Here is a 21,206-nt window from a genome sequence, read left to right as displayed (position 1 = left end):
CTGGAACAGCAGTTTTTAAGACCAGAGCAGACATGTCCTCTGAATGACTGTCCCGCCCCAGGTTTGGTATTGTTTAGGATGGGATTTAAACCATAGTCAACTCTCCCACATATTAAAAAGTGTCCCAACAGAATACCAGAGAAGCTATTTCAGGGGTGAACGTGATCAAATATAGTACAAGGGATGTGACTGTAATTCACTTTTATTTAACAACTCTTTTGAGGCGGGTGATTATCACCGACTTGCTATGTGACTTTACAGAAGTTCTTGCATAAAACAAGGTAATAACATGTTAAGGACACGTCATAGAGCCCACACAAACAAGTTCCCTCCCCGGGAGGAAAGGCCCCCAGGATCCCACAGGAAATCTGATGGCCTCAGTTTTTCATGATGAGTAAGCCCACAAAAATAGTTCAAAGAACAGAGACGTTTCTGGGGGTAGACAGGGTAGGAAGACCTAACATACAGAGCATGTTATTTTTACCTGATTTCAAACTATTCTCAGCATGAATGGACATACGAGGTGAACTTTTAACTGATTTTAAATCAGATGATACAGGTCCATCAGTCTTCTTAGCGTCAAACTTCTGCTCATCACAGGTTTTCTTCTGCAAGAAACATTAAAAAGTAAACATAATTAAAAAGTAACATATTAAAAAGTAACATAAATTCACTATAAAAAAGGCTCAAATTTACAAATTCATAAGTACAACTCAACCATTTTTTAGAAAGGTTAGACCATATCAAATTTTAAATATCTCAAAATTTAAATACCTTAAATAACACGCAAGAACTTACCAGTTCTTTATGTTTTAAACGCTAAAGTGACCAACAAAACCAAAACATTTACAGACCTTAAACAGAGCTTTTGTGTCTTGCGGGAGAGGGCACATGTGCTTGTTTCGTGGCTTCACGGTTTGAAAACCTCCGAAACAACGGGGTTGGTTGTAATCATACTGGGAGCCAGGCACTGGGCAAACATTTCGTGACGACTCCAGGGTGTAAGGAGAATAGCCATACGGATGAAGAGGGATCTCAGGAGATAAGTACTGAGGTGGAAAAGTTGAAGCTCCAAAAGCCATATCTTCAGCATAGAGTTTCTGTCTAAATAAAAAGGGTAAATTTTAGTTGCAGATTTCATACCACAAACCAAGGAGCTTAATATTTTGTAATAAACAAATTTAAACTTTTTACTATTTTTGAGGTCATTTATTCTAGCAATACCTCAAATTAAAAACCAAATAAAACCTCTGAGCACTTCTTTCTTAACCTGCAAAGAAAGATGCTGACCTAGTTCTGTTTTTTTCATTACTTATCTGGAACCTCCATGAAAGGACCCTATTGTAAGGAACATTAGAAAAGCCCAAGGATACTCCAGCAGCTTTCCACTCTCATGCTGTCAAATATTTGGAAAAGCCTCTCTCAGCAACCCTGGCCAAAAGAGCCGTCCAGACCATTCTCTCAGTAGAGGGAGTTTTTTTACTGCCCATCCAACTTCTACCAACAACCTGCAGGGCCTGCCTCCTGAGGCCCCCAGGTGCCCGCAGACAGCCTGCCCAGCCCCTTCCCTGCTCCAAGCCCACTGCCACATCCTGTGCTCTACTGACTCTTGGGGCTGGAGTTGCAATGGGGACACTACGCACAAGGTGGTCCAGGAACTACACATGCTGCTAACAAGATGCAACCATCTGTGAACACTGCTACTGCCTCAACTTTCTCAAGCTGCTAGGCTAAACCGAAATATAACTTAACATTAATTTTTTTTTTTAGCAAATTTGGTATACAGCCAGAGGTTTCAACCATTTTGCAATGAAAGTTGATACAATGACAAAATGCTAAGCAGCTGAGTTAAATACAAATCACGGTCTTCTCATTCCCACAAATAAGCACCAGCAGATGTTTCTGTGACTTTCCAGAGCTCCAAATTATCTTGTAGCAAATCAATGAAATCCCAAAGTGTACTGGTCCACTGAAAGGCAGGAAGGGCCAAAGCTAATGATGAGACACCCCACATGATCTTCCGACTGTTCAACTGTCAGGAGATATGGGCGTAGGCACCACTGCTAGAAGTCATGTTTCTACTCTGCTGCAAGTAAGAGTCTGCACGGAAGAAAGAAAGGAGTTGCTATCTACAGGCTAGACCTGTAGCACACTGATGAGAACGCTCACTGCTTTCGCTCCCATGCAGCACTGAACTGCCTGGAATCCCTGTCTATTAATTCATGACATTTTATAATAAGGTTAAATCTTATAAGATCTTTTTCTTGTAAGCAATTGATTCTAGTAACGATATACTCCTGATTAAAACCCCAACGAACCCTTTTACTGACCTTTATCTGCCCCACAGAACACCTGGCCTAGTGTTGCTCTTTGCTGAGAAGAGAAAGATTCAAAGCTTCATCCTGCTCCCCAGATGCTAACCCTAGATGTGAATCTGTTTTATTTTGTTTGATGCTCAGAAAATCTAATGGAGGGCAGATGAAGGTGAAGAACCTGTTCTCCACAAAAGAAGATAGGCAAAGAAGATGGGCTGATAGCAAAAAGAAAAAATGTTTAAATGACTATCCCAAGTCCAAAACATGGATAAATAAACAAACCAATGAAATTCAGGTAAAGAAGGAAAGAGAGGTGGGAGGAGGCATGATCCAGTAGTGGTTTTGAAGGCTGCTGTCACCCAGAAAACTTTTCTCCTGTGAATCAGGAGACCTCGGTTTGGGTCACAATCTGGTTTCCCCCTTTGGACAAGTCACTTGGGTTTCTAACCCCTCATTGATCCTTCTTCCTCTGGAAAGTTGATATTTTTCCTTTCCATCCCAGGTAAATATAGTTACATGCAGAGAGCAATATACAACACAAAACTTCAAAGAGATAACCCACGGCATCTGCGGTTGGGGCTTCAAATGGCTTGTCTCTAAAGTTCCAGTTGCCACGAATCACTCAGACGGCCCTTAACCACAGTAATACACTTCCTCTATGCCCCACCATCTCATCTGCCCCCTCCTTTTGCTATTAGCAGCCCCTAACCTCCCCTGCTAATCTCTCAGCTCCACTTCCCCTTACCCCATCACTACCGACGACCACCAAGTCTCCCAGGACCCTCCTTCCTGCCAAACTCAGTAGCCTCTACTGCATGGTGTCTACTTCTATCACATCACTTGAAAAGCTCCACTAGCCTGCACTTGGCAGCCTCTGCCCTCTCCTTGCTCTCACCCATTTTCCAAAGGTTCCTCCATGGTGTGGCCTCCGCTACACTCTCCCTATCTCATCTGGCAGACTCACTCTGAGTCAGAATCTCTCCTCGTTCTGCTCAGGACTTCACTTACAGACTTCAATTCCAACACTTTCACCACCTCCAGGCCTCTGTCTCCAACTTACAGGTCATTTCCACTTAATAGTTAGTTCACTTTTCCCCCATCTGGCACATATAGCTCCAAAACATAACAACTGGTCCCCAAACCAGCTCCACTGCCAACTTATGCTCTCACGAATAATAGCAAATCTTTCCATGTATTCAACTGGAAACTGCTATAGCGTCTTTTCACCAAAACCCATGTGGATAACCACTGAACCCTTTTCTCTTGCAGCAGGTCTCCAGGTATTTTCTTCTCTATTTCCAGTGCCTAGAACCCAATCAAAACCTTCAAGCCCCTCTCCCTTAAGTTGAGCCAGAAACCAGGAGTGATTATCATGACCCCAACCAAAACACCCCCAAGAGCTCTCTATTTCCTACCCAACAAACCTAACTTTTCAGCTGTACCATGTAGGCCAATCGACTAGTGGCTTCCCCCCTAACAACGGGGCCTTACTCCTCTACTGTCTCCCAAACATATCTTGCATCTGGTCCCCTCTAACCAGGCCAGGACCTGTCAGGAATCCAGTCACTCCTCCACCCACCCACTTGACATGAGCCACACTCTGTGGAGAACTGGTGATTCTCACAGATGAGAGGTTTAACTTAAAAGCATCCATTGGCACTGTGATTTTTACAGTATACTACAAGATACTGAAAAAGCTCAACTTTACCGACAGTAATAGTAGCTTTGGGGAATACAACGAACTCAGGTCAGAAGAAATGAATGCTAATTCTGGTCCTGGTACCACGTCTCTGAGGAACTTTGGACAGGCATTTCTAGTCTCAGTTTCTCCTGTGTAAAAATAACACTACAGCTCCCTGCCAACCTCATGGATTGTGGCAGGCATGAAAGAAATGAACATATTCAGTAATTCCCAAACAAAACACACATGTCCTCATGCATGTGTTACACAGGATTTGTCACAAAGCAGGTACTATGACAATCAACAAAGCCATCGTCCAGGGATGATGACTGGGAACAGAGAACTTAGTTTGCATAACCTCTATTTGTTCATTACACCAGTAAATACTCACTACTTCTCAAACATAGCCAATTCTATATACCAGAATATTTCTATTGATGTTTGTCTTGTCTATAACATAAGCCTGGAGGAGACTGGTAGTTCGTGTTCTTCCATCTCCACCAGTTCAAATCTATATATAAGACAAAAAAAACAGGAGCATCGCTCATGAGACAGTCTTTCTCCACTCAGGAACTAGTGCTTTTCCATATAATAGCCTTTCACTAATGAACTCCAAATGAATAAATGAAGTCCCTTGGCAAGCACTGCTAGAGGTACTAGAGATGGATATTCTGTAAAAGGTCACTCCTTTAAGGACATACAGAATTAGGTTGCTATACTGGAATAAGTAGGAAAGAGAACATATGTTTGTTACAGAAAATTCTACTCCTTTTTTCAAGGCAGCAAGAGATCTCCATTTAAACAAAATCTGACTATAGCAATGCAAGTCTTAACTTATATTAGAACTGACTAGATAATCACTTCCCTACTGTGTAAAGTCTCACCATTTCATCCCCACTTTAAAGGGGATGAAACTCATTCTTTCTAAACTTGCCCTTTGGTTTCATGCCTCCTTTGTCTTTAATTGTTTTCTTGCCAGGAAGGAATACTGTCAGTCAACCTTTTCAGTGGTTATAAACAATTAAAAAAAAAAAAATCAAACCTATAAAGGGATAAGGGGTTAAGAAACATAATTTTAAAATTCAGCATTTAGCATCCTTGAGCCTCTGATTAGTCTCAATTCATGTTACTGCCAGAATGCTGCTTTAGCTATACAAATATTTTCCACCTTTATTTTGGGTCACTAGAATTTCACCCAGCAGATGACTTAAGAGTTCTTGTCACTGAGTGCGATACATCTTGTATTTTATTGTGTGAGCCACTCAAGGTAGGAAATGACTCAAAAGAGACCCATGCCAACCTCCCTTTTACAAAGGATGAAATTACAATGGAAAACTTGGTATTCCTACCAAAGACCTTCAGCGCATTCAGGCAGGACTTCAACTTTTGCCAAAAAATATAACTTTCCTTATTTCCTAAATACACCAGACAACCCAATGATTTTCTTATTCATTCCAACTTTCATTCTTGTGAACACAGTTCTAGAATTTGTATGAAGTATAAACTATTTTCAATTACACCATGTAAGTATGGGGAAAAAAAGGAAATAAGTCTGACCCAACAAAGGAACATAAAGACAAGGATTTTTACATAAGCATAAAGGTGATTCATGCCTTAAAAATAAACCTACAAGTAATCCACACAATTATGTGCAAGGCTTAACACTTATTTTTCTAAATTCCGCTAATAAATGGAAACCATTTTGTAAATACCTAGAGAATAAATCCTGAGAAGGAAAAAGAACATTTAAAGGACAATATAAGCCTTCTTTCAACTCAAATCTAGAAGAATTTATAACCAAAATTTGTAGAATCCATCTCCATAGGACACGTATAAAGCAAAACAGATAAAAGCAAAACTCAGCAATTTCCAAAGACTTATCCACAGAAAGAGGCAGCCATGCTTACTAGGCCCCACTCCAACACTGAGCAAGATTTTTCAATGTTAAGCCCTAAAACGGAGGAGCATGTTTATTTATTTGGGCGTGCCTTTGCCCAATTTCCTCTCACCCACTCGTTGCTGCCATTTCGTCTCCCATCAGGTACATGATACAGTTATAAACTGTATGCACAAATGAACTGCATGTCCCACTAATAAATGCAATGCAGTCTCCACTTTCTGTGTCAAAAATAATCAAATGAATATGGAGAAAGGAGAGTTGAAACTTCAGTTTTTGGTGTGGGACACAGTTAAGTTGTGCTACTGGCTCAGACCCTTCTTGGCTGAGGAGCATCTTCCCCAGTTGCTCTGAAAATGTTAATGTGTTAGCTGCAGCATATTTCAAGTCTAATCACCATTAAAGTCAGGCAACAAAGTCCCCAGGTAAGGCAAGACATTCAGAAGCATACATACTCAGGCACTGCTAATTCCTGGACACATGGATAGTACGTCGTGGCTGCACAGCTGGGAAAAACGCGTGCTTCTGAAGACTCTGACCATGCCACACTGAGCCCAGCAAATTTAGGGACAAATGGTTTGACATCTGCTGACAACTTGATGCCCTGAGGAAAAAAAGGGGGTTTTGGCTACCTTCTGAGATCAACCAAGTGGGAAAAAAAAAAAAAAGAGTCCCTCCTTTCTCGAAGCCCCAGAAATGCTAATGCTGTTGTCCAAATACGTCTGCCTAGCAAAGACAAGAATTTGTTTGCTAACAATTTCTCCGCACTTTTTCACTAGAAAAAGCAGTCACCAAATACTAAAAATGAAAAATAAGGACAACCAATTAAAGTGAGAGTAAAAGTCAACCCAGACTGTATAGTTAGAACCACAAGTGACAACGTTTCCTTAGCTTTAACGTAGAATATGGTAGTTTACCTCTCTCAGCTGAGTTAGGGACAATCGAGACTACCAAACTTAACTGTAGCGCTCAAAACACACTGCGGAAGTTTATTTCCATTAAATTTCCCAAAGAACTTAAAACTGTTGCTTTTCACTCAGCGAAGCACTAAAAGTTGTTTTGTTGAAACGCAAAAGTAAGCGTTGCTAGAAAATCTTTCTATCGCCATGAGCCCTTGGAATATGAATATTAAAAAATTTGTTGGGCTTTTTTTCTTTCAGTTTTTACATCTGTATTGATAAATTTACTTCCACTAACAACTTATAATCACGGTTTTTAATTTGTGTGAAAGCCGATTTATGCGATTGCCAGGGCTCCTTCTAGAGGTACTCGGAGCACGTCGAGCAGACTTCCGCCTCAGAAAACGTTACTAACAAGCTGCTTTCAACACTCCGCTCCTCACCAGCAGTGCGGTGAGCCGGAACGGTAGCGCAACCCCTCCGCAGCCTCGGGACGAGAGGCGGTTTCCCGTCGACAGCGTCCTTTCTCACCTTGTTTAACCGCGGGCCGTGTGGGCACGCCCGGGGACTGGGGACCGCGGCCGCCCACCCCGACGCCCCCGGCCCTGCCCCCAACCAGCCTCCGGGCCAGGCTAATCCAGCTCCTACCCAGTCCGGGCAAGACCACCATTTGGGGGAGCCCAGGGCCGCCATCCTCACCTCGCCCGCGGGCTCCCGCGGCCCCTGAGACGCCATGGCGGGTGTCTGGGAAGAGTCCTGGCCAGGGAGGCCAGTAGTCCGACGGCTGGCGGAACCGAAGCGCGACACTCCTCTTCCCCGCTTTTCCACCTTCGGAGCGGACTCCAGGAAGTGCGTCACAAAAACGCGCCCCGGCCCCGCCCTGCTTCCGGCCAGAAGTGTGCGCGGCGACGGCTTTGGGCCTGCGCGAGGTGCCCGGTTGGGTGACCGTCTGGGCCGCCAAAGTCCAGCGCTTGCGAAGTGTGGAGTTACAAGAGACTGTCTCTGCAAAGACAGCGGACAACCTCCGGAATGCGGTCGGCCAGGCCTGGACGAGGGGACGGTGCACAGGGTGGCGGGGACCTGGAGCGGGGCAGGGGTCTGTAGGGAGGTTGGGGACTTAAGGGAACCGCATACTCTGTAGTCCTACGAAGGGAGAAAGCCAACAAGATTTGGCGTCTTAAATTTCCAGGAACCTAAAGCAGTTTGGAAGTAACCGCGGACAAGAATTTCAGAACTGCTCAGTTCAACACACAGCTGTTGACCACTAGGGAATGTGCTGGGAAAGCTAGAGATGGAAAAGTAGGGTGGAAGTAAGCAGTCTCCAGGGCAGGAGGCTTTAGGTAGGATGGGAAGTGGGAGACACGGAGTGAGGAAGGGGGGAGGGAGGGACAGTGCAGAGGCAAGAACTCCTGCTTACTTGAAGAGTGCAAGCTGTTTGACCGATAGGGGTTAATTAGGTTGAAAATCTTAAACTGGAGGCTGATTGTAGGTTTCCTCTGTTGAGTGACTACCAGGTATTTCAAGCAGTAAATGCAGGCAGCTCCAGCTCATCTCCTGGTGTCCTTATGTGCAGATCCCACAGGTCAATTAAACATACTTGGACACACCCAAACCTCCAGAGGGGGGAGAGGTTGAGCATTATGCAGTACACTGGTCTGTATTAAATACAATAGTTTACTTAACGATTCTGGCATCCTTCTGTTGGCCTAACCTGGGACCTCTAGCCAATGGGTGGGTCCCTGGGGATGGAATAAGTTCTAGGCTCCTGCCCATCACCACCTTCAGTGTTTATTGTGCTCATTGTGTAAAGGCACCACCCTTTTCTAAACAGAGGGGCATAGAGGACCACCACACTGGGGTCTGGGGTCTTATGCTTACTGGCAGCTCACCTAAAAGGTTTCTCCAGCAAAAAGCAATGAAGATAAAAAGCCTCTGTTTGCATTCACTCTAAAATATTTTCCTAGCAGCTAAAAAAGCAATTTAATAGACACAAAATGCACACTGAAGGAAGGGTGCTTTTTACAGTGCTTTTGAAGTTTTTAAAATGCTGATATTCTATAGAAAACTGTATCCCCATTTGGCACATGGAAAAGAGAAATGGGGTTAAATGGTTTCTCCCAAGGTAACTAACTAGGTGTGGCAGTACTTACATAAGTGGAAGTAGCCCACAGTATTAAGTTGGGTTTCTTTTTGTTCAGTTGGAGATTCTAGACAATTCTCTAGGAACTAAATTAATGACAGAGCTATAAAATCTACCTTGGCTTTATTAAACTTATCCCTAGTTCTTAGTGTCTTCATAAGTGAATTTAAATGATACCCTCATGATTTCCCTGGTGGCGCAGTGGTTGGGAATCCGCCTGACAATGCAGGGGACACGGGTTCGATACCTGGTCCGGGAAGATTCCACATACCGCGGAACAGCTAAGCCGTGCGCCACAACTACTGAGCCTGCGCTCTAGAGCCTGCGTGCTGCAACTACTGAGCCCACGTGCTGCAACTACTGAAGCCCGCATGCCTAGAGCCCGTGCTGCACAAGAGAAACCACCACAATGAGGAGCCCGCACACCGCAACGAAGAGTAGCCCCACTTGCCGCAACTAGAGAAAGCCCATGCGCAGTAACAAAGACCCAACGCAGCAAAAAATTAAAAATAAATAAATAAATTTAAAAATGGTACCCTCAATCACACCAAGCTAATGGGTTTAAACCCACCTAACATTTTATTTCTATAAAGTGAATTTATTTCCTCAGGACTAAAATTATAAAACTGAAATCATCCAACATCCTCAATAGTCACAAATTAACCTTAAGAAAACAAACCTCAGTAACTTCAAACAGTGATAAATGCAACATACAAACTTTATTTAACAAAAGTAACAGGTAAAGTCAAACAGGCACTTACATTAAAAGAAAATCTGACTAGAAGAAATTTTAAACACCTTACAGTAACCTACTTGCAGTTGCACTTAACTGAGCTCTGTTGCTGTGAAGAATACAGCTCATGCACAGGAATGGATGAACACTTTGTACATTTTTTCAAGTATTCACTGAATACTACCTTATATACACATATACATTAAATTTGAAAAAGATTTAATTGATGATCCCCAGATAGACTTCATTTTTGTTGATCTTTTGGAAGAGGTCGTCTAAAGAGAAGAATGTGTGGTTCTGTAGAAAGAAAATGTTTTATACTATTTTAATATTATATGGTTAATTTTCATTCATTCAACAAAAATTCAAAGAATTCTCAGTTGAACCAAAATAAAATAAACCTATGGTCAATTAATGTTACTTATTGAGGTATCTGAAATAAATTTTGCTCCATGTCACTGTAAACAGTAAACAGAAGAAAACAACCTAACAGTGAATATTCCCCCAGTTTTTACACACCCTGGAGAAAAGGGCTGTTAAGTAAAGATGCTATTTGAGAAGGAGAATGGTTTCTATCTTTAGAATCTCAATTCCAGTGAAAAGAAAAAGGTTTTCTCTTGTTTGGAAAAGACACTTAACACCTCATTCAAAAAATGCAGGTCCTAGGGGCCCATCCCTGTAGATTCTGTTTGGGCAGGTGGAGGACTGACTATGAACCTATAGGTAAGGTCCTCAGTTGCACTGTATTATCTGGAGAAACACCTTTTTAATAGGATTATATGCTCCAATCCCAAGAAAGTTACAAGTCTTAAGAGTTTTTGCTGCTGCTGCTGCTTTTAACAAAACCACAAAGCAAGATAGCTTTAGTTTCACCTAATTCAGCTTCTAAGACTTCAAATTTTGTTCAAAGCAGTATATGTCCTTTAGCTAGATTTACTGATAACCCAAAAACACAATTTAACACCACAAAGTTTCTTAGTCTGGTTTACAAATAGTTACTAACAGTAATCTGGAAAACTCTCTGGTAAATACCACGTAATAGCATAAGCACTCAAGTATAACACAGGCAGCACATTTGAGTTCATTAGCTATGTTATCTCATTTCATCTTAATGTGGTAGATACTAATTGTCTAAAGGAAAAAACAAATCACTTCAAATTGCATCAATTTCTATACACAACTTCAGGACACTCAAGTTGTCTTACATTAAGTTCTTAGTTTTCAAAGAGGAGATACCAGAATTCTAAATATATTTATGGCAAAATACTTCAAGATACTACTAGCAATGACATGCATTTTAAAACAGAATATCCTTTTTTTTTTTTTTTTTTTTTTTTTTTTTACTAAATAGGTTATTTTTGCAGTTCAGAAGAATGCATTATTTTCACTCGTGGTATTTTATTTACTATAAAATTGGAACCCTCTCTATGGAGGTATCAGTCATTCAGAAATAGTCAAGCTTATCAGAGTTACTTTGGGATACCATTGAAACGTCAATATTAATAAAACAATTTTAACAACCACTACTGTTTTAATTCAATTAGTGCTTCCCTAAATAGCAAAACTTACCTGGCTCATGAATCATGTAATGAACCCAGCCTAGACTCTGTTGGACACCAAGTCTCCTCCACTCCTCTTCAGACATCAGATGGGTTTTGGGTACTTGTTTGGAAAGTTCTCTGGGTAACATGACATGCCTGTTAAAAAATATAGTGAAATATTAGTGCTCTAAGTGAATATGCCTTTCCTACAATTATGGTCACTTTATACATGCATCTTTAGGATACCTACCCTGTTACATTACCATTAGCATCAATCTTAAAGACTACTCTCTACTACCTTTAATTCTGATCTTGATGGCCTGTGTTCAAATTAGAGATTAGAATACGCAGTCCAAAAGTGGGAGGCATTTTATTTATGATTAACTTTTTCCCCCTAATAGAGACTGCTTGCTAATTGTCTCAATCTTCTTCAGGAATAGAACCTCAAAAACTAAGTGGGACACATTGTTATCCAAGACATCCCAGCCTCCCCTGCAGCTACCTCTGGTCACATGTGACTAAATCCTGCCCAACAGGATATAAGCAGAAATTATGCAACTTATGGAAAGTATCCTCGAAAGAAAAGAACATGCCCAATTCTCTTTTTTCTCCTTCCTGTTAGTTATGAAGCAGATTGATATGATCAGGGAGCTAGAGAAGCCATCTAAGACCACAGAAGTGACTATAAATTAAGAATGGTCCCCGATTTTAAGACATGTCATACTAGCCCCAGGTAGCTGGGGTGGGGGAATCTAGCTTGTTACAGTTAATTTGGGTTTCCTATTACTCTATAGATCACGAACACTAAATGCACATATACATGTGCCTGCTACCTAAAACACAGACATTCAGTTTTCCAATAAGTTACTGGCCTATATCCAAAACTTTAATCAATTTTTAAGGAAGGCATGCAATATTCTTCAATGTCAAACCGTCAAGAATAGGTACAATTGGAGCTTTGAAAAATTCTTAGAAAACAAATATGCACCCCCACCGACTTCTTATTTAATTACAATTGAAAGGATCTTTATAAAAATCAAAATTCCCAGGCTCATTTTTAATCACTTCCAGCAGCAGTAGTTTTATACCGTCATCTATTACCACCAACCAAATTTTTTGACCAGTATTGGATATATGCCTGCGAATTTGTTGGCTGGGGGGTAAGAAAGGCGCAGTCTGGTCACAGGAAAACTGAACCCATAACCCATAATAAGCACTAAACTGTCATCAACTTAAGTTCTAGTCTGTGAGTGGTTGGTTAAGTACCAATTTCCTATAATTTGCCTAACAAAATCAAGCCTTAGAACAGTTGTGTTATGTTGCTTGCTGGCCACAAGGCCACCAAGTCAAATTATGCTTACTATCATAGTTTGTAAAAATTTTACCAATTCCAGTGAACTACATGATGATTCTTAGCAATACTTACCAGCTAGCTCACTGACTCTTGAAATACTGCTTTAACATCTACTTTTAAGGCTCTGCAAATAGCCTGTTACCTTATTTCTACCTTCTACATAATTGTTGATTAGTCTCAAGAGAAATGTAAAATGCAAACTAGCTTTTGTACTCATATTATGTATGCCGTACAAAATGTACCAATATATGTTTAGATATAAGTCATATACCCTACCTTCTCCATAAACCATGGAGACAGGCTAACCTTCATCAGGACTTGATTACGAGGGAAAAATGTGTAAGTAGCTTCAAACTCAGATGGGAAGTCTACCTGTATTTTTTTCTGCATGGATATAACTCCTCTATATATTTCTAACTACATGTAAGGAGAATTGTTTCCAAAAATCTAACATTTCAGTACCGAGGGCTTATCATGGAGGGTGAAGAGGGGGTTAAAAAAAAAAACCATAACAGTACAAACAACGAAGGAGCTACTAAGATAACACTGCAAGATACAATTAAATTTCCCTTCTCTGGACATTACTGTCCTGTTTGATAAAGGCAAGTGGCTTGGTCAAGAAAGACCAGGTTTAATTAATATTGGATTAGATATTAATTAGATTAATACTGTATTATAGTAATTAGATTAAAATTGGAGTAGAATATATCATTTCAGATATGAGAGGATTTTCTTCTATTCATTACTACACACAAACCACTTAGTCAATTAGGCTAAAATCTTGTTGATAGCATAGACTAGTTTACTTCGTGCTCATCAATGATTATGCTAGTATACTGAAACCAGAAAACGGAACTACTGCCAGGAAAAGTCCTGAAAAGTACTACTCGGAGGCAGACATGTTTCACAATTAGTTATTTTCCCAGATTTTTAGAAAGATTGTGGTTTACATTCTGTCCATTACCGGATAACCCCTGCTGGACAATGCAGGTATTACTAACCTGCAAAGCTGCCCAGAGAAATCCTCCGTTTTTCTCCAGAGAAAGATTTACAAGATACTAAGAAAGAATTACAAGATACTAAGGGGAGGGAAAAAAAGAGGCCACCCACTGTTATATCCTTTCTAACTCAAATAGCATTCTTGGAAATCTAACGTAAAAGGATAGGAGGCAGAAAATAAGGTCACTATTTGGCCCCTCCTACAAGTTGGTAGTTTCCCAGAATGCAGCGTCCTAGTCACCACCCAGGAGAACTGGGTGGCGCTGGACTTTGAAGCCACACCCCAGCTAAGTCTCCTGCATACATTAAGGCTAACGTTAAGTGTTTCTTCCCTCACACAATCCAATTTGCTAATCTTACACATTTAGCAACTATGCTCTAGTGCATCACATAATGATGCAAAAACCAGAAATCCCTCAAAGCCAAAAATTTGGCCGATACACACTAGCAGAAAAAAAATGCCCCAAATCCATTCGAGTTCTCAATTTTGTCTCAAAAGGAAACCCCTTTAATAATAACCCAAGAGGGTTAACACGCACCAGCCCCTGCCGAAGTCGCCATACCCAAGACACATTTCGAATCCCAAGGAAGCTTATTTTAGGGGGACTCCCCCACAAGCTACTTTTTAGTGCCATTAACTTCAAATGCGAGAAAAAGAGAAGTGTTTCTATGGCGACTTTACCTGAGCAAAATTACCCTTCCGACAGCCGTTCGCCCGCTGTGACTGCGAGTGGGACGTTTGCCTAAGTGCGAACTAGGCCTAAGTTCTTAGGAACCGCTGCGATTCGGCCTCTCGGCGTTGGACTTCAGCTACGCCGGGTCCGCTTCGGCCCTCGGCCCCTTCCCCTTAAGGCAGCAATTCTGCACCAGAAGCGGCCCCATCCCCGCCCCAGCCTCGTCCTCCTCACAGACAGAACAAAGGGCGGAAGCCGGCCGGGCCGGCCCGCCAGGCGAGGAGAAGCGCAAGCTCCCGCCCGGGCGGCCCGGCCCCGACACAACCGCGATTCCCGGCCGGCCCCCGGGCTCGACCCTGACCCTACCTCCGGACCCCGGCCCCGAGCTCCGACCCAAACCTCAGCCCGACGCGCTTCGACCCCGACTCCCGGTCCTGGCCCCTGGTACCCTCCCCCCGGCCCGAGTTCCAGCTCAGGCTCGGCCGGGGCCGCGGCTAAGTTAGGCCGTCCGGTCCGCTCACCGGTACTCGTAGTGCTCATCGAAGTACTTGTCCGAGTAGTAGATCTGCTTATGGGCCATCCTGCGGGAGGGCGGTGGGCAGCACGGGACTGGAGCGACGAGGCGCGAAGAACGGGCGCAGGCGAACGACACGTCCTCGTCAGGTGAAGGCAACGACTCGACTGAGACCAACCGACCGTAAGCCAAACGAGTCCGGTTTGAATCCGACAGCCCGCCGCTGATTGGACGACGGTGTTGGCCAATCACCTTCCGCGCACTCTGCGGATAGGCCGGGACCGGCTCCCAGCCTATCGTCGCCGCCCCTCCGCGGCGTTCGCACCCAAGATCAGCCAATCAGAGACCTGTTGCGAGGTCGGCCTAGGAAAGAAGTGGATGATTGGCGTGGCGTGGGGGCGGGGAGCTCCCTGACGAAAAGGGGAGCGGCCAGGGATGGGCGGAGCCGGGACGTTAAGGGCCGTAGAGCGCGTGCGCAGGGGTGTAGAAAGTTCCAGGTCCGCGGAGCCGTTGGGACAGCGAACCTGCGGGAGGGGTAAGGTATCGCGGGGTTTGGCGAGGCCGGGGGGCGGGGGCTGCCCGACGAACGGCAGTTTGTGCGCAGGCGCACCCTCCCCAGACTCGGCTCCGCGTCTGAAGTCAGTGGGAGGTGAGGAGGGCCAGCCCGTGTTCCTAGACTGTGGGAAACCCAGGCGTGGGAAGCGTGAGGGGAGGAGTGTCACCGCGGGCGCCCAAGGCCGGTTTGTGGGAGTAAGGACGCGGAGAAGCCGAAGTTGTGCCCAGACATGAGGAAGACGTCCAGATGTCTCACCGCAGCGATGCGCGCCGCCAGGATGAGTGCGACGTTCCGGAACCTCGCCACGGAGTGCTGCGTAGATGGCGGTGTGGCCACGGCCCAGAGACCTATGTTAGGTGAAAACTGTCTTCCCACGCCGTTTGCGCACTCCGACAACTCTGTAGATATGCGTGTGTGCGTGCATATGGGAAAATAAAAAGATTACTGCAATAATGATGTTTAGTAGAGGACAGTGGGATTAAAAGTGGTTAGCAAAAATTCTTTTGGCTTCTTAGCATTGAATCCTAGTTTAAAATACAGGTACGTGTAGGGAATTCCCTGGCGGTTCAGTGGTTAGGACTGGGCGCTTTCACTGCCGTGGACGTGGGTTTGATCCCTGGTCAGGGAACTTAGATCCGGCATGACTCAGCCAAAAAAAGAAAAGATGTGAATAACCCGTTAAGGGAGATGAGTAAGGAAGTCACTAACTTTTTGGTGGAACCTGGGAAAGAAAAACTTACTACGAGGTATATTTTTACAGAGACCATTGTGGAAAAATCTCAAACACAGAAAAGTAGAATAGTAATATAATCACCTACCATATACCAGTTGCTCAGCTTCAGCTATTAACGTTTGGCCCATCTTGTTTCATCTATTCCCCCTTTTTCCTAGAATATTTTTAAAGTGATCCCAAATATAATGTTATTTCACTCAGAGATAATATTTCTGTGTATGTCTCCGTACACGGTATACGATCTCAAGAAAAATTTTTAAAATACTTAGCGCCGTGTCATTACTACACTTATGATTCCGCGTTATTCTCTGATAGTTGTTTTCTATTTGCTGTCTCCGTCTTTCCTTCATCTGCTTCCCCTTGCTTGTCTTCCTCTACTGGCTCAAGAAGCCAGAGAAAGACTGAAGAGTCCTATATCAATTAACTTACAGCAGTAATTAAAAGTCCAACTCTGGTAGTGACAGCATAACTTTGTGAATAGGAAAAAACAGAACTGTATACGTAAGGGTGAACCGTATGTATGGTATATGAATATTTCAACTAAAAAAATAAATAAAGCTCTAGCCCCGAATGGCTTTACAGAAAAGTTTTACCAAGAGTTTATTTCTTAATTATAAACTCTTCTAGAGCAAAAGAGTTTATTCTATTAGGCAAGAATAATGTTGATTCAAAAAAACAACATGAGAAAGGAAAGTACCTGTACCTTTCACTCAAATAGATACATGTAAAAATCCTAAATAAAATGCTGGCCAACGGAGTCCAATTGTGTTTTTTAAAAGGATGATATACTATCTTCAAATGCAAAGATAGTTTAATATTAGAAAATCTGTTAATGTAATTCACCACATTAACAGTGTAAGGGAGAAAAAAATCCTCTCAATGGAAGCAGAAGAAAACATTTGCTAAAATTCACCACTCTTTTATAATACAAACTCTTTGTAAACCCACCACTCACCAGTGATAACACTTAGTAATTAGGAGTAGGAGGAAACTTCGTTAACCTTGTAAAGGTGTCTATAAAAAACAGTATAATTCTTATGAGGAAACATTGGGAGCATTCTCGTTAAAATGTTCTATTATCTCCAATTATATTGAACAATGTACAGAAGTCAGCCACCACAATTAAGAGAAGTTTAAGGCAAATTATTTGGAAAGAGAAATAAAACTATCGTTTGCAACTGATGTAATTATATGTCTAAGATTAATATCCAGTCTGTTGCATTCCTATATAGCAGAAACAACTAGAAAACCTATTCAAAAAGAAAGTATTAGCATCAAATTCACCTACCTAGGAATAAGCCTAACAAAGGATATACAAAGTGCTGATATGCAAAATTATGAAATTTTGAGAGACATAAATGAAGACTTGAATAAATGGGCAAATATACTATGTTCATGCTTAGGAAGACTCAGTATGGTGAAGATATAAATTATCTCCAAATTGATTGTCAAGTCAGTCTAATTCCAATAAAAATACCACATTCAAAGGACTTATTTGACTATAAATAATATGGATGAGAAAAGGGCCAAGAATAGCAAAGACACTAATGGATTCTAGTAGATCGTGATTTATTAAGAACCTATAGTAATTAAGACAGTGTAGCAGTGGCTTATAAAAATTAAGATAACCTGATAGACAAACTGACTTTGGGATGTAATAACCAGCCCAGTATAATGTTCACTGCAGTTTTGTTGAAGTTCTAGATACTCTGTCATTTTGAGGATGTGTGCACTCTTTTCATTACTAATTTGCTAAATTTTTATCATAAATACACATTGTAGTTCACCACATACTTTAAAAGTTTTTCTTTTTTACATTTGATTATTTTTTTGGAATTATGACTAAGTTATAAATATCATAGATTAAAGGATATTAGTAATTGCAGTCTTAAGGAAGAGTCAAATAGCAATATTATTGAAAACTAAATAGTTGAAATAAAATATTCAATAGGTAAACTGAAAGCATTGTGGATACTAATGAAGAACAAATCAGTGAGCTAGAACACAGGGTTGAGTAACAGTCCCAGAAACCATCAGTTAGGGATAGAGATGGAAAACATGAAGTAAAAAGACCTGGAGGCTAAAGGGAGAAGTGACAACATTCGATACAAGAGTCCCATTTGGGGGCTTCCCTGGTGGCGCAGTGGTTGAGAATCTGCCTGCCAATGCAGGGGACACGGGTTCGAGCCCTGGTCTGGGAAGATCCCACATGCCGCGGAGCAACTGGGCCCGTGAGCCACAACTACTGATCCTGAGCGTCTGGAGCCTCTGCTCCGCAACAAGAGAGGCCGCGATAGTGAGAGGCCCGCGCACCACGATGAAGAGTGGCCCCCACTTGCCGCAACTGGAGAAAGCCCTCACACAGAAACGAAGACCCAACACAGCCAAAAATAAACATAATAAATAAATAATAAATAAAAAAAAGTTTAAAAAAAAAAAAAAAGAGTCCCATTTGATACAAGGGAGAGAATAAACAGGAGAGGAAATACTATGCAAATATAATGGCTGTGAATTTCCGGCTTTTAAGGAAAGATAAAAAAGACTTAAGATTGAAAGGGCTTATAGAGGGCCAGAGAGAGATTATAGTGCAATTTAAGAACATCAAAGACAAAGGAAAGTTCTAAAAGCTTCCAGGGAGAAGTTGCCAATCACACCTACAAAGCAACAAGAATAGACAATAACAATCTCAAAAGCAACACTGGATTCAAGAAAATGTATTACTGTTCACAAAGTGTTGAAAGAAGGAGTAGAATAAATTCAAGACAATTTGGAAATAAAGCAAATAAGTAACTTAGTACATTTATTGTTGTCTAAAAAAGCAAAGTCTGAATTTATCTAATCATACTGTTACTATTCTTATTGAAACATTTTGTCACTTTTTCATAGGTGAAAAACTGGGTTCTGCTTAAGATTTTTGTCACTTATTACTATGGAATCTTTCTTTTAAAGGTTACCAAAGGATGTGAATGGATGAAGAGAGTAAGCTGTGAAAGAAAACAGCTTTTAAGAGCAACGTTTCTCAAATTAATTTCCACAGATGGGAAGGATCCTCAAGTTCCCTGCCAGGCTGTTTAAACTTTGCGTTTTAAGTCCATGGACAAATTAATTCTGCATCATCTATATGACTTCTTAATTTCAGAGCCCAAGCATGTTTTTTGTTCCTATTAGTCTTCCTTTAATTGTGTGGACCAATGAGAAACTAACAGAGTTAGAATATGTCAAAGGAAAACAAAAGGTACACTATAGGAAGGTTTTTGCAGTTGTTAGAATAAAGTAATAAAGGATTTGTCTTCTGTTCCTGATCACAAATTCCTGAATGGCTGGGGCGGGTGCGGGGCGGGGGGGAGGCTCCCCTTACTAACACCACCAAGCAATTCTCTGACACCAGCTGGGTATTCTGCAATTCATTTCAGTGCTGACACTGTCTACCTGGAGATAGCATCAGATCCCACAGGTTAAGGCTCAGTCGTACAAGACTGCCCCCGGCCCCACCATGCGCACACTTCAGACACCAGTCACAAGCCCACTTTTGTTACCTGTGCTTCTGATCGAACAAATACAAATTGGAGGTTCCTACGACCCCCTGCAACTCAGGATGCCAATTGCAAGTCCAGATTGTCGCCTGAACTTCTGACCAACCAGCTGTGGATCAGAGGTTCCCACAACTCCCTCCTCAGGTTTAATTAATTTGCTAGAGTGGCTCACAGAACTCAGAGAAACATTTTACTTCCTAGATTACTGGTTAATTATAAAAGGATTCAACTCAGGAACATCCAGATGCAAGAGATGCACAGGGCAAGGCATGGGGAAAGGGGACAGAGCTTCCATGCCCTCCCTGAGCTCTCACCAAGCCTCCACACGTTCACCAACCAGAAGCTCTCCAAACCCCGTCTTTTTTCTTTTTTGGGTTTTCATGGAGACCTCGTTACACAGGCCTGATTGACTAAATCATTGGCCATTGGCGACTGATTCAGCCTCCAGCCCCTCTCCCCTCCCCAGAGGTCAGGAGTTGGGACTGAAATTTCCAACACTCTAGTCCGGTGTTTGGTTACACTGGTAACCAGCCCCCATTCTTATGTGCACTCCGAAAGTCACCTCATTAACATAGGAAGACACCTTTATTGCTCTCTGGTCTTTGTAAATTACTAGCGTTTTAGGAGCTCTGTGCCAGAAACAGGGTCAAAGACCAAATAAGTATTGCTTTTATAAATCACAATATCACAATATGAAGTATCCCAATGGGATTGGTAAGTCATGCTGCCCTCAAAAAAACCCGTCTTTAAGACTATCATAGTGTGTTGACGGTGATGATTGGTTTCAGCAAAACATCTATCACATTAAAGTCAATTTAATTTGTATTTAAACTGAAGTTAGTTTAGCTTGTATTTGACATTTTGATGTCTTTGTTTATGTTTAAAAGGTATAAGCCGTATTCTATTTTTGTATATTTAGGTATATAACATTATAATAAAAATATGTGGGTTTTTTTTCCCCTAGTATAATGGATATAAAGTTTACATTGGTGACTGGAGAGATTAACTTCCCTTCAAAAGTGATCTGTACACTTCTTACGTTTGAAAATCTCTACTAGAATGTGGGGATATCTCCCTCTGGTCGGCTGTGAGCCACAGCTCCTGGGATGCCCTTCACCTCGTGGTCTTGATGCTGAAAGCTCAACCTCTGTGCACTGGTGCTGAATTAAATCTCAGAGATGGAGTGAGTTTTGGGTGAAGTAGAAAAGAACACCTGCATTGCTTTGCCAGGCAAAGGGGGACACAGCGGGCTTGTGCCCTGAAAAACTGTATGTCCCAACCCGGGAAGATTTAGTGAGGAGTTTTATAGCAATGGCTCAAGGGCTGATAAGGATCAGGGTGTGTGCAGAGCCTGCACTCCTTTAATCTGGCCTCAGGTGGTCTCCTGATGAGCTTCTTTGGTTCCTTTGATCTGGCCTCAGGTGGTTTCCTCCCTTGTCTCTGCATCCCCTCCCTTCCCTGATTAGCAACTGTTCTAATCTGTCCTTTGGGACTCAGGGAAGGTAGTGGAGGTTGGAGTCTATTCCCTACAAATAAGAAACGGGGAAACAGAAAGGCTTCCGTGCCTGGGAGCCCCATAGTGTCCTGCTCATCTCAGTCTATGTGGGCAAAGCCTCCTGGAGCTCCGCTGCGTGCAG

At 42.3% G+C, this 21,206-nt stretch overlaps 2 protein-coding genes across 9 annotated transcripts in view; both read right to left on the bottom strand.

Annotated features, from left to right (window-relative positions):
* SECISBP2 (SECIS binding protein 2) overlaps positions 1-7,627 on the bottom strand; it is a 40,465-nt gene extending 32,838 nt beyond the window's left edge. For 6 of the 8 annotated variants that reach the window (XM_059926987.1, XM_059926988.1, XM_059926989.1 and 3 more), the window contains exons 1-4: positions 7,492-7,612; positions 6,349-6,497; positions 855-1,104; positions 485-608 (exon numbers count right to left, since the gene is read on the bottom strand). In XM_059926987.1, the coding sequence (XP_059782970.1) occupies positions 485-608; positions 855-1,104; positions 6,349-6,497; positions 7,492-7,527 (559 nt within the window). In that variant the 5' untranslated portion in view covers positions 7,528-7,612. Of the gene's footprint in view, positions 1-484; positions 609-854; positions 1,105-6,348; positions 6,498-7,491 lie in introns of those variants that run through there. The other 2 variants (XM_059926994.1, XM_059926995.1) reach the window with 2 other exon arrangements.
* Positions 7,628-9,676: 2,049 nt separating this feature from the next.
* On the bottom strand, positions 9,677-14,914 carry CKS2 (CDC28 protein kinase regulatory subunit 2). The gene is made up of 3 exons (XM_059926270.1): positions 14,755-14,914; positions 11,235-11,362; positions 9,677-9,962 (listed from the first exon to the last, which is right to left on the bottom strand). Exons 1-3 carry the CDS (start codon positions 14,811-14,813, stop codon positions 9,910-9,912), a joined length of 240 nt encoding a protein of 79 aa, XP_059782253.1. The 5' UTR covers positions 14,814-14,914; the 3' UTR covers positions 9,677-9,909.
* Positions 14,915-21,206: the final 6,292 nt, after the last annotated feature.

The sequence above is a fragment of the Balaenoptera ricei genome, chromosome 6 (assembly GCF_028023285.1).
Source record: "Balaenoptera ricei isolate mBalRic1 chromosome 6, mBalRic1.hap2, whole genome shotgun sequence".
Classification (NCBI taxonomy): domain Eukaryota; kingdom Metazoa; phylum Chordata; class Mammalia; order Artiodactyla; family Balaenopteridae; genus Balaenoptera; species Balaenoptera ricei.
Note: the sequence above shows the minus strand (reverse complement) of the source record. Positions and strands in the feature narration are given on the sequence as shown.

What these genes read in the sequence shown, in the direction of transcription:
- CKS2 (XM_059926270.1), bottom strand. Translation starts at nt 14,813, where the DNA reads ATGGCCCATAAGCAGATCTACTACTCGGACAAGTACTTCGATGAGCAC. An exon ending in GATGAGCACTACGAGTACCG is followed by an intron (nt 11,363 to 14,754) that starts GTGAGCGGACCG and finishes ATTTTTTAACAG; the next exon opens with GCATGTCATGTTACCCAGAG. An exon ending in TTACATGATTCATGAGCCAG is followed by an intron (nt 9,963 to 11,234) that starts GTAAGTTTTGCT and finishes TTCTTTCTACAG; the next exon opens with AACCACACATTCTTCTCTTT.